Consider the following 12,398-nt stretch of genomic DNA (forward strand, 5'->3'; position numbering starts at 1 on the left):
TGTAACCACGTCTCTGTGATGCCTACCACATCATAATCATTCACGATGATCTGTGCCATTAGTTCATCTGCTTTGTTACGAATGCTACGAGCATTCAGGTAAAATGCCTTAATGTTAACTTTCTTATCTTTAGAGATATTGGAAGTCATAAGATGTCCTAAGTTATCCCTCCTTTTTGCTGCATTCCCAGTCTGTCTCAAGTTTAAATCTGCCTGCACATATGCTATCCTGCCACTTATCTTTCCATTTAACTCCATACTCCCTGTCGCTTTCACTTTCCCTTCCCCCCAAGTCAGACTTGCTTATTGAAGACAAAGCTCCAAGTGATAATGATATACCACATCAAGCAAAACAAAAAGGCACAACTGCATAAAGTTCTTGTCTGTACTAGAGAAAGGGCAGGATATGTGTGATGCAAAAATGATCATATATAAGAGTACCAGTGACTGCAACATTTGTAGTACATCATGGAAATAATTTGCGTTGTCAAGTTTGTCAGACTTCAGATATTGGCTGAACATATCAAGCATCAGGTATTTGAGAATGTGATGGTCCAGAAAGTTGTCAATACTGATAGATGGCTGCATGACAGCACAAAGCTGGCTGCACAATCACCATCAATCTGTTACTCGATGCTAAAATCAGTACATTCATCACAAAACTGCGATTGTTACATGCAAGTTGAGTAAGAAAGTGTAGAACAACAGAGAACACAAAGCTGAATGTTTATCAAGTTTGTGCTCCCAGTATACTGGTGAGACTTGGATATCATATGCCAGGCAGCAACAAATACTAAGCAGTTTCCACTTTTGTTACCTCAAACATATCTTCAGCATCTCTTGGCAGGACAAGGTCTCCAGCTAAGAAGTCCTGGAAATGATTAATTCCATTCAGTGAGAAAGAAACAGCATCTTTTCTGGCTCAGCAACATTCGTCTGGTGGATGACAGCTGGAAATGCAAAGACCTTCTGTTTGGTTAACTGTTCACAATGGTCTTGGTGTTCTTATCTCGACAACAAGGACACCTACAAGTGCGATATGAAACTGGTGGGCATTGACATTGACAAATGGGAGATGGTCATTGACAGCTATTGGAGAAAGTTTTTGTATCATCTAAATGTAACACAAATGAGGTATATGGAGTCTGGTAGCTCAAAGATCTCTGATGGATTTACATACAGCTAAACTAATACAGACAGTACCAATTAAGCCCTCCTGAAGAAGGGTTCATGCCCGAAACTTCGATTCTCCTGCTCCTTGGATGCTGCCTGACCTGCTGCGCTTTTCCAGCAACACATTTTCAGCATCTGCAGTCCTCACTTTCTCCTAGTACCAATTAATCCCCAGATATAACCTTTGTCTACAGTGCAACTGTACAATCTGGAAACTTGAGTGGGTACTTGGTATATTACAGGGTGTGTGACCTCTTGACCTTTGTTTAGTTGAGATAGTTCCACACCTGTATGTCTGTCATACGCCATCTTCATCCTTCCTTGTTTGTCAAGAAGTGCATCCTGCTTTTCAGGGAATTTGGAGAGATCCTTCTCATATGCTTTATCAACATGATCTCTCCTGTTAACCACAGATCCAGAGGTGTAGCTGTAAGCTGTAACTCTTGTTTTGTTGTCTGGAACTTCAAAATGTGATCCATTTGCTTGGTGAGACCGTTTTCCTGGCTTCACAGGCTACCAAAGCACCTGCAGGCAGTCTCGCTGAATCTCGTGTAATGGGCGAGGCACAGATTTCATCACACAGCCTCCTGAACATGGCTATTGTCCATCAAATTTAGCTCATGCTCTTCAGAGGTGCTCAAGAGAATCATCTAATTCAACTCCTCTCCGATGTGTCAGGATATACAGAGCACAGAACACCACCACGCTATGGGAGACCCTTCAGGATTCATATTTGGAGGGAATTAACAAAGTGGCATAAATATTTGAAGCGCATTTAACCAAATCCAAGTTGTAGTCCTGGGAACCCTCTGAACCCTCTGATATGGCACTGGGCCATTGCTAGGGTATCAGCAAAGAGGCTTCAGAACTGAGGGTAGGTGTTTAAAAATAAGATGTCACCATTATATTAAAAAAAAGTGTCGAAAAGACCATTTTTCTCACAGAAGATGTTCTTGCAACACTGCAACCAGATCATCAGGGCTTGAGTCCTTGCTTTAACCTCAAAAGCTAACTGCATGCATTCTCTGCTGAGTGTAATTCTGCAAGCCCTGCTCACCTGTATGAAGATGTACAACATCTCTTCTCATTTCAAACTTCTTCACTAATACTTCTCATGCAGCATTTGGAAATCTTAGAGCCTGCACTCTCCTGTTATGCCAATATTCAATGTTCCTACATCAAATTCACTTCTGCAAGACTGCCAGCAACCACCCTAGTCACAATGCTTCTCTTCTTCCAGTTCTACTGCCAGCTTTAAGTGATGTTGAGTTAAACAAGGATCATAATACTTATGCCCATTTTTGAGGATTATCAAATTTAGCTTCCAAGAACTGAAGTTGGCTTAAATAGTCTTATTTCATTTTATATTGGACTCAGTGCATGAAGTACATTAACGTCATAAAGTTATAAAGTCTTTTATAGCATGAAGCTGACCCTTCAGTCATTGTGTCCATGCTGGTTATCAAGCATCCATCCACTATAATCCCATTTACCAGCACTGGCACTGTAGCCATGCATGCTGTTTTGTTTCAAATGTTAATCTAAATACTTCGTAAGTGTCTGTATATGCCTCGACCATCCTTTTGGGCAGTGCGTTCCAGATACCCACCACTTTCTTGGTGAAAAACTCTTTCCTAAAATCCCTTCTAAATCCCCTTCCCTATTACCTTAAAACTACCCAGTCACCAGTTCTTCCCACCCCTTACAAACAGAGCTGTGTGCGGAGAAGAAAGAAGAGAGAAGCAAAAAAAAACATAAAAGAGAGAAAACAAGAAAAAGAAACAGATGGAGTGGACAGGAGCAGAGAAAATGCAAAACTGCCAAGTGAACAAGCAAACATCTCCTGGAGCTTTGGACACAATAGAACATCTGTTGGAGGGATGCATTGTCATCTCATTGACAAGTTAATGAAGTAATTGGGTGCAAAAACAATCTTAAAGATATCCTTTTTGCCTGCAGGGGTCATGATTCAAGAAGTAATGTGATCAGATCAATGTGGACACACATAGTTTATTTATGCTCACATAGCCCCCCCCCCCCCCCCCCCGGCATCAGAATGATTGCTTCTGTGCTTCTCTTCTCTTTCAAATACTTCCTGAGGTCTCTGATCTTTGCATGGAGGACCAGTTAGCACTGTATGCAAACCACCCAGTCCAGTGAGTCCTCCCTTTTTAAATATGGAGGTGCCAGTGTTGGACAAATCACACAACATCAGGTTGTAATCCAACAGGTTTATTTGGAAGTACTAGTTTTCAGAGCACTGCTCCTTCATCAGTAAGAAAGCGTCCTTTCTTCTCGATGTAGAGAAGACCACACCGGGTGCACCCTCTACATTGGGGAGACAAGACGCCTTCTTGCAGATCGTTTCAGAGAACATCTCTGGGACACCCGCACCCACCAACCCCACCACCACGTGGCTGAACATTTCAACTCTCCCTCCCACTCCATCAAGGACATGTAGGTCCTGGGCCTCTTCTACTGCAAACTGTTACCACCCGATGCCTGGAGGAGGAACACCTCATATTCTGCCTTGGGACCCTGCAACCACATGGAATAAATGTGGATTTCAATAGCTTCCTCATTTCCCCTCCCCCCACATTATTCCAATCCCAAGACTCCAACTCGGCACCACCCTCTGGACCCGTCTATCACTGCCTCCTCTGACCTATCACCTTCTCCCCCACCTTTACCCACCTATCGCTTTCCCAGCTACCTCCCCACAACCCCACCCCTCTCCCCACTTATCTCTCAGCCCCGACCCACAAGCCTCATTCCTGATGAAGGGTTTATGCCCAAAATGTCAATTCTCCTGCTCCTCAGATGCTGCCTGACCTGCTGTGCTTTTCCAGCACCACACTCTTGACAATATACCTACCATTGTCAACCTTCACATACATGGCAGGCACACTATCCAAGCATTGTGGTACATGATCACCAACATTCACTCTTGGAGGAGAAGGTTGTAACCAACATTAGAAAGCCCCAGAAACACTGGAGGAGGGATTGCCTGATCCATGCCCCAAGCTTCACAGGGAAATAGGACTCTTGAGTTTTTGTCCAGAAGTGATCCAGTCTGTGGTCCAAAGGTGATGCAAAGTGACTGTCTCATGCCTCTTTTCACCTCTCTCCTCACTATCATCCCAATGTCGGGCAGGAAATGAACGCTGCAGTATGTAATTGTGCACCTCCTGGCTTCTCCCTCACCAACACGGCCTTTACGTCAGCACTTCTTTTCAGCTTGTATGCTTTCAGATCTCGAAAACCTCCCAGTTGAATAGCCTCTTTACGAGACAGCAGATGAAGAGCAGCAATAATCTTTTAGCAGTGATATGGAAGCATTGTCACTTGACTTTGCAAGCCTAGTCACTAATTCAGTTACCAGACTCTGTGAACATAGAGATTAACAAATAGTCGAGATCAGCACATGGTAAACTGGCAGACAGACAGGCCAGAGGAAAGGACGGCTTGAGTGCCAACTTCCTAGAAGGCAAGGTCAAAGACAATTCTATTGCAGGGTATTCAGATCTGACTTTGGTCAGAAAAATTGTTGATGGTGAAAACCAAGAAGTTTTGTTCATTGGCAGGTTGCCAGATAGCCACTTGTCACTAAAACGGAGCATGAAGGAGTCTGGCTTTACCACAGAACAGGGCATCAGGCAGAGCTTGGATCACACACTTTCCAGCATGACAGCAACAGCCTTCATACAGTATCTGCTGGTTACTGGCTCGACTCCACTTACAGCACCAGCAGCTAGGTGCTCCAGCAGAAGCTCAGAATAGGCTCATCTGATCCATGCAGTCACCATGGCTGCAGATCTGTGCTGAAAGTAGCATGCAGACTCTGAGAGTGCTTTAACAATCTGTACTCTAATAGATTACTAGAAAACTGAGCTGCTATCCTGGGGAACTGTCAGTTCCTCCATGGAGAAAAGTCTGAGGCCCAATAATCACTAGCGCTTCTTCAATGACTTTTCCTCCATCCTAAGGTCAGAGGTTGTAATGTTTGCTGATTTTTCTGCATTGTTCTGCCTAACTTATGACCCCACAGATACTATATCAATCTCTGTCCAAATGCAGCAAGACCTGAACAATATTTAGACTTGGGCTGGTTTGTGGTAAGTTACATGCATACCACACAAGTGCCAGGCAATGACCATCTCCAATAAGAGATAATCCAACCATTTTACCTTGACAATCAATATCATTATTATCATTGAGTTTCTCACTATAATAGCCTGGGCTTATTATTAACCAGAAATTGAATTGAATTGGACTGATCATACAAATAGTGTGGTACAACACCAGGTTATAGGCTGGCAATTTGAGTAACTTAACCTCTGACTCCCTAGAAATTGTACCAACCAGAAGGACAAGGGCAGCAGCTGCGTGGGAACACCACCGAATACAAGTTTTCCTCCCATTCAAATGCATCCTAGTTTTACAGCTGAATGTTAGGTATCTTTCTAAAATTCAACTGCTTATACTGCTCCCACCCTGCCCCCTGTAAAAACGCCATCCCATATTCCCAATTCCTTCGCCTTCGCCACCGCCACATCTGCTCCCAGGAGGACCAATTCCAATACTGAACAACCCAGATGGCCTCCTTCTTCAAAGACCGCAATTTCCCCTCAGATGTGGTTGACGATGCTCTCCACCACTTCTCCTCCACTTCCCGCTCCTCCGCCCTTGAACCCTGCTCCTCCAATCACCACCAGGACAGAACCCCACTGGTCCTCACCTACCACCCCACCAACCTCCAGATACATCAGATCATCCTTTGTCATTTCTGCCATCTCCAAACGGACCCCACCACCAAGGATATATTTCTCTGCCCATCCCTATCAGCGTTCCGGATAGACCACTCCCTCCGCGACTCCCTCGTCAGATCCACACGCCCCACCAACCCAACGTCCACTCCCGGCACCTACCCCTCGACTCCCTCATCAGGTCCACACCCCCCGCCAACCCAACCTCCATTCCCCGCACCTTCCCTTGCAACCGCAAGAAGTGCAAAACTTGCGCCCACACCTCCCCCGTCACGTCCCTCCAAGGCCCCAATGGATCCTTCCATATCCGTCGCAAATTCACCTGCACCTCCACACACATCATTTACTGTATCCGTTGCACCCGATGTGGTCTCCTCCACATTGAGGAGACAGACCGCCTACTTATGGAACGTTTCAGGGAACACCTTTGGGACACCCGCACCAACCAACCCAACCGTCCCGTGGCTCAACACTTTAACTCCCCCTCCCACTGCCAAGGACATGCAGGTCCTTGGCTTCCTCCATCGCCAGACCCTGACCATACGACGCCTGGAGGAAGAGCGCCTCATCTTCCGCCTAGGATGAATGCAGATTTCTCCAGCTTCCTCATTTCCCCTCCCCCCAGAAGAAGGGCTAATACCCGAAACGTCAATTCTCCTTCCCCTTTGATGCTGCCTGACCTGCTGCGCTTTTCCAGCAACACATTTGTAAGCTCTGGTCCCCAGCATCTGCAGTCCTCACTTTCTCCAAGCAGAGCTCTTTGTCAATTTATAATGCCAAGTGCTCTCTCCTGGTGACAGAACCAGCCATATGACTGTAATGTTGCAAGATGGCCTTCTCACTCTACAGTATTGATTTCACAGCAGTAATGTGGAATATTTGCAATTTTAATGAACCAGCATGCCCATCTAACCAACAATGGCTTACTTCAAACTCAATGTAAACTCACAAAGCAAAACTAGAGGGGAATTGAGGAGGAAATATTATAATTCATATTTGCAATAACAAATCAATCTTGTTACACTGTATGTGCTTTCTCAGTGTTGTCTCGAATATTTTTGACTGTACAAATGAGTTATTTTTGTTCAGAACGTTTCATAGTTATGTTGAAAACTCTGCAACTGAATTCCTTGGAAAGAACAGTTTAATACGGAGCTGCTCTCGGGAAAAACTTATTGAAGGTATTTCATCTGTGCTTGTTTAAAACATATCTCCTTATATGATTGCCAAGGAAAACAAAATAATTGTATGTTTATTGAAATGTAAGCTCTCATACCAAAAGCTGAAATCACAAAGTATTGTGAATAAACAATATATCAAAAGTCTCTTTCGTTTATAGGACAGGAAATTTAAACCAGTACTGAAGATAAATAAAAATAACTAAGCTATCAGTCATCTTAATTGACCCACAGAAGACATATATTTCTGCAAATATTAAATGACTAGTAAATACTGTTAAGGTGAAACATAATCTTAAAACAAGTTATTAATATGTAGCCTTATAGATTAGAATGTGTGATATAGGTAAAACATAACAAAAAGAACACTTCAAAAATCGAGTACCAAACACTAACGTCATCTGAGCTCTGTGGCTTTCTGTTACATCCTAACAGGACATTTAGTTTTGGCAGCCTCACTGTGATGCCAGATCTTGTGCTCGATATAACACGGAATAGTTATAGCACAGAAGGAAGCCAATCAACCTCCAGTGTCAATATTGCCTCTCTGAAGGATCAAATTCTCCAGATATCACTGCCAGCCATTCATGCAACAGTCTTTTATATTTTTTCTTTTCAAATAATAATCCAATTCTCTCAATTGAACCACTCCTCACCAAACTGTGAGCAGTGCATTTCAAATATCTACTACTTGCTGCATGAAAAATCTCTTCCAATGTTTTGTTCTGCTGCTTTTTTCTGTTACTGTGTTAATTCTATTGTGTTTGGACAAATTGTACTTTGAGCCTATCTTTAGAAATATTTGTAAACTGCTGTACTGAGTATCAGAAATAAATGAGTATAGTATCAGTGAAATACTGTTGATTATTGTTGTGATTCTGTTCGCCGAGCTGGGAATTTGTGTTGCAGACGTTTCATACCCTGTCTAGGTGACATCCTCAGTGCTTGGGAGCCTCCTATGAAGCGCTTCTGTGATCTTTCCTCCGGCATTTATAGTGATTTGTATCTGCCACTTCCGGTTGTCAGTTCCAGCTGTCCGCTGCAGTGGCCGATATATTGGGTCCAGGTTGATGTGTTTATTGATTGAATCGGTGGAGGAATGCCATGCCTCTAGGAATTCCCTGGCTGTTCTCTGTTTGGCTTGTCCTATAACAGTAGTGTTGTCCCAGTTGAACTCATCTGAGTGTGTGGCTACTAAGGATAGCTGGTCATGTCGTTTTGTGGCTAGTTGGTGTTCATGGATATGGATCGTTAGCTGTCTTCCTGTTTGTCCTATGTAGTGTTTTGTGCAGTTCTTGCATGGGATTTTGTGCATTACATTGGTTTTGCTCATGCTGGGTATCGGGTCCTTTGTCCTGGTGAGTTGTTGTCTGAGAGTGGCTGTTGGTTTGTGTGCTACTATTATAGGACAAGCCAAACAGAGAACAGCCAGGGAATTCCTAGAGGCATGGCATTCATCCACAGATTCAATCAATAAGCACATCGACCTGGACCCAATATACCGGCCACTGCAGTGGACAGCTGGAACTGACAACCGGAAGCGTCAGATACAAATCACTATAAATGCCGGAGGAAAGATCACAGAAGCGCTTCACAGGAGGCTCCCAAGCACTGAGGATGTCACCTAGACAGGGGACGAAACGTCTGTAACACAAATTCCCAGCTCGGCAAACAGAACCACAACAACGAGCACCCGAGCTACAAATCTTCTCACAAACTTTGAACTGATGATTATATTTTAGATGCATCACAAAAACTCCAATTTGTAGACACATTAATCATTCAGCAATATCACAATTTTTCTGCATTTACCTTCTCTCAATATGCAATAAGAAAAGGGTAATGTTCATTTTGTATTGAGCTGCCAACATTTGACTTTCAATCATTTGTGTGCTGTATCTTTATTACAAAGAAATCTGTTTATTTTACAGAAGTATTACAGTTTTACTGATGCCTTTCGATAAGTTAGGAAAGTCTGTCCAAGTTGTCAGACTTGTATCAACACAAAGATCCCAGAATATAATTGATAGGTTAATTAAATGAGTATACGGCAATTTTGGGGAGGGTTGAATCATTTTCTATCATCCTATTTTGAAATCTTAACAATTCTCTGACCTATCAATACATTTATGTCTACTTAGAGAAAAGGACCTTGATAATAATATTTTTAGATATCAATATGTATTGAACTATCCCAAAGGGTACATAGTCAGTACTGAATGAATCTTGAAAATCAAAAATATTTTCTCCATTTTGCTAGTTCTCATGTAATCATGCTACTACCGGATGTTTTTCAGGGAAGTCAAATAAAGTTATGCCAACATATTCAATAAAATTTGAAACAGAGAGGCAAATTACAGACAATCTCAAATATCTGGACAAATATATCTACGTAAGTAACAAATCTCAGCATCAATGAGGACGCTTAAATACCAACTGGAACAGAATTAATCTTAAACCAGAATGGAAAGGGCAATGCAGTATTTACAAGATACTGTCATCTAACATTTGCCAGAGGGAATTTTATTTGAAAGCTGCATTATTTTCCAACAATGAATTCTTCACTAACTTCAGCAGATATCAGCATCACCACAGGGAGAGCTGGAATAAAGAAGTATTTATAGCTGCGTTGAAAAAAGCAAAAATAGCACTAAGTCAAAATTCATTTATTTATGAATGAAGGTTGAGCATGATTATTGATTCAGAGAAAGATTTGAAGCAGAAAGACTTGCAAGGCTACAAGGGACTGGCAGCGATTGGGAATTAATGAGGGGCCGACAGATGTACCAATGCCGGATTGCCACCTTCTGTGCTCGTTTACAGTATTCCATAATCAACCAGGATAGAATAATAGTAATTAACATTTCTCCCTCCAGTTCAATGAAACAAGTTTGTTAGTAAAGGTGTAGATTTTTTAAGTTCTGCATTATTAAATCTCATCTTGCATTTCGGATATCAATTCTTTTTCAAGTTGCTACATGAGGAAAAATAAAACTTGTCTTTGGAGCTTCCCACATCTGGATGGATTCGCTAGTAATCGCGAGAATCAATAATTGTCTTCTTTCAGGTAATTCAACAGGTGATAGCATTGTTCTGCAAGTGCAATAAGGCGTATGACCAGCACTGGGCAAATTCAGTATTATTTAAAGCATTAAAATAAAACAAAGAATTGAGGATGCTAGAAATCTGAAACAAAAACGGAAATTGCTGGAGAAAATCGGTAAGATCTGTGGACAGAATGTCCACATCATCTCCAGTGATGCTGCCAGACCTACTGAGTTTCTCCCAGCAATTTCCGTGTTTGTTTCACTTCAAAACATCTCGGACACTCATTTTTGTTTCTCAAACACGCAATAAGACGCTACAAGGACAAATAAATCGTGGCTGGGTCTGATAGCATCAGCAAATGTTGCATTTGTTTGTCGTACATGAATCATTTCAGTCTGGGGGTCCCTGGGCTCCTGCAATTGATTGATCTCGCTGTTGTAAGTGAAATCAACAGGCATGGGGTGCCGGCCAGAGCATCGCCACATCAAGTGCACCGCAGGATTTCAGAATCTTCCCTCTTGTGGAATTACTACCCTGAATGAAATGTTCTACAGTGAAAAGATAACTCCCACCAAATGAATCATTTCATAGGTACTGTAATAGATTCTGTTTCGCCATCGTAATGAGGCTTTCCACATTGCCTGTTCGGAAGTGATCTCTTGTTAAAACCGAGCTCTTCACGAGAGTATGGAAGATCTACATCACAATTCTAATAGTGAAAGAAGGGTGACTGTGAAGACAAAAACAAAACAGCTTCAAGTTTTTGCTTAATATCAGAGTGAAAAACCAGTAAAACTGGACAGTCGTGTACCAGTAAAAAAAATTCCCCGAAAGAACTGTGGGTGCTGGAAATCAGAAATAAAGACGGGTCACCGAACCCAAAACGTTAACTTTGATTTTTGTCCACAGATGCTGCCGGACCTGCTGAGCATCTCCAGCAATTTCTGTTGATGCACCAGTAAATCCTGTCGGAATCGGACAGAGATGGGACTCCGGGAACACTGGGACCAGTTGTCGATTTGTAAAATAGAAACATATTTTGAACTCATTTATTTATTCACCATGCGCTAAAAAAAATCCCTGTGAAGTTTGGAATAAAGTAGATAGTCTACTCTACAAAATGGAAACCATCTGTAGTACAGTATCTGAAAGGTATAAGATGCACAAATCGTCACTTTGGAAGGAGTTAGAGAAATGGAAGGCGAGAGGGAAAGACCAGTGAAGTGGGACGAACTGGGTGGTTCATTCAATGAGCCAAAACAGACAGAGTGGGCCGAACGGTCTCCCCTATTTCTATCAGCAAAACTTGCCCGAGCTGGATCCTCAAGTCGATCTGCCAATCAGATTTCGATTTCTTAACATCTGCCCGCTGTTTAGGGGAGTAGTGTGTAACCTATGTTTGACCGGGTACTGTCTGAGGGTCAACTCATCTCATCAGGGAGACTTCATTCTAATATCAAACACTTTATTCAACTCAAACAGGCATTAACATTCAGCTGCATCCTTCTGATTAAGCGAAACATAGTTAAAAAAAAACAATGGACTAACATTTCACACAGGAAAGGGGTTGATATCGGAGACATGAGCTATCCCACTCACCGGCATTCCTCAATTTCTTGTTCCTGTAAACTGACAAGATGACGAGGAGGTTCCCCAGGATATCGATCACGATGGTGAATATAAGCAGCCCTGCCAGGGTGGTGGCTACCCAGGGTGGCCGATCCAGAATGAACGGTTCTGGGACCAGTATGGAACGGTTTAAACAGCTCACATTGGTGCTCATTTTCCTTCACTTTGACTTGGCGCCGCAAATGTAAATTCTACCGAGGGATGCAGCCAACCTTCAGCACCAAAGCCAGCCCGGTAACTCTGGTCACCAGTGATGAATTTGACCAAAGCAAGCTACACCACATCCATCAGGGTTAAAGTTTTATTTCCTGGGGGGGGGGGGGGGGGGGGGTACAAAAACAAAACCAGGGATCTAACTTTTCTGAAGCTGCTAAATCTACCGGAGGCAGGACTTTTATATCTCCCAGTGTCCCGCTCACATTGCTAGTTAGTGTCTCTTCAATGTTCACGGCCCTTCTGCCATCATGTGACGGCGGCTTGCACTGAGCCGTGTAGGAAGACCGCCCCTGTGTGGCGGGGAGAAGGAGCTTTCATTCATCCCCACGGTACACCACTCACACCGAGTAACATCAATCCCCCTGTCTGTCTCCTTCCAAGGCATTCGC

General features: G+C 42.9%; 1 protein-coding gene across 1 annotated transcript in view; it reads right to left on the reverse strand.

Annotated features, from left to right (window-relative positions):
* LOC122549780 (melatonin receptor type 1A-like) overlaps positions 1-12,115 on the reverse strand; it is a 61,104-nt gene extending 48,989 nt beyond the window's left edge. The window contains exon 1 of the mRNA XM_043689807.1: positions 11,764-12,115. Coding sequence (XP_043545742.1) covers positions 11,764-11,947 — 184 coding nt within the window. The 5' untranslated portion in view covers positions 11,948-12,115. The remainder of the gene's footprint in view (positions 1-11,763) is intronic.
* Between the last annotated feature and the right edge of the window lie 283 nt (positions 12,116-12,398).

The sequence above is a fragment of the Chiloscyllium plagiosum genome, chromosome 1 (assembly GCF_004010195.1).
Source record: "Chiloscyllium plagiosum isolate BGI_BamShark_2017 chromosome 1, ASM401019v2, whole genome shotgun sequence".
NCBI lineage: Eukaryota > Metazoa > Chordata > Chondrichthyes > Orectolobiformes > Hemiscylliidae > Chiloscyllium > Chiloscyllium plagiosum.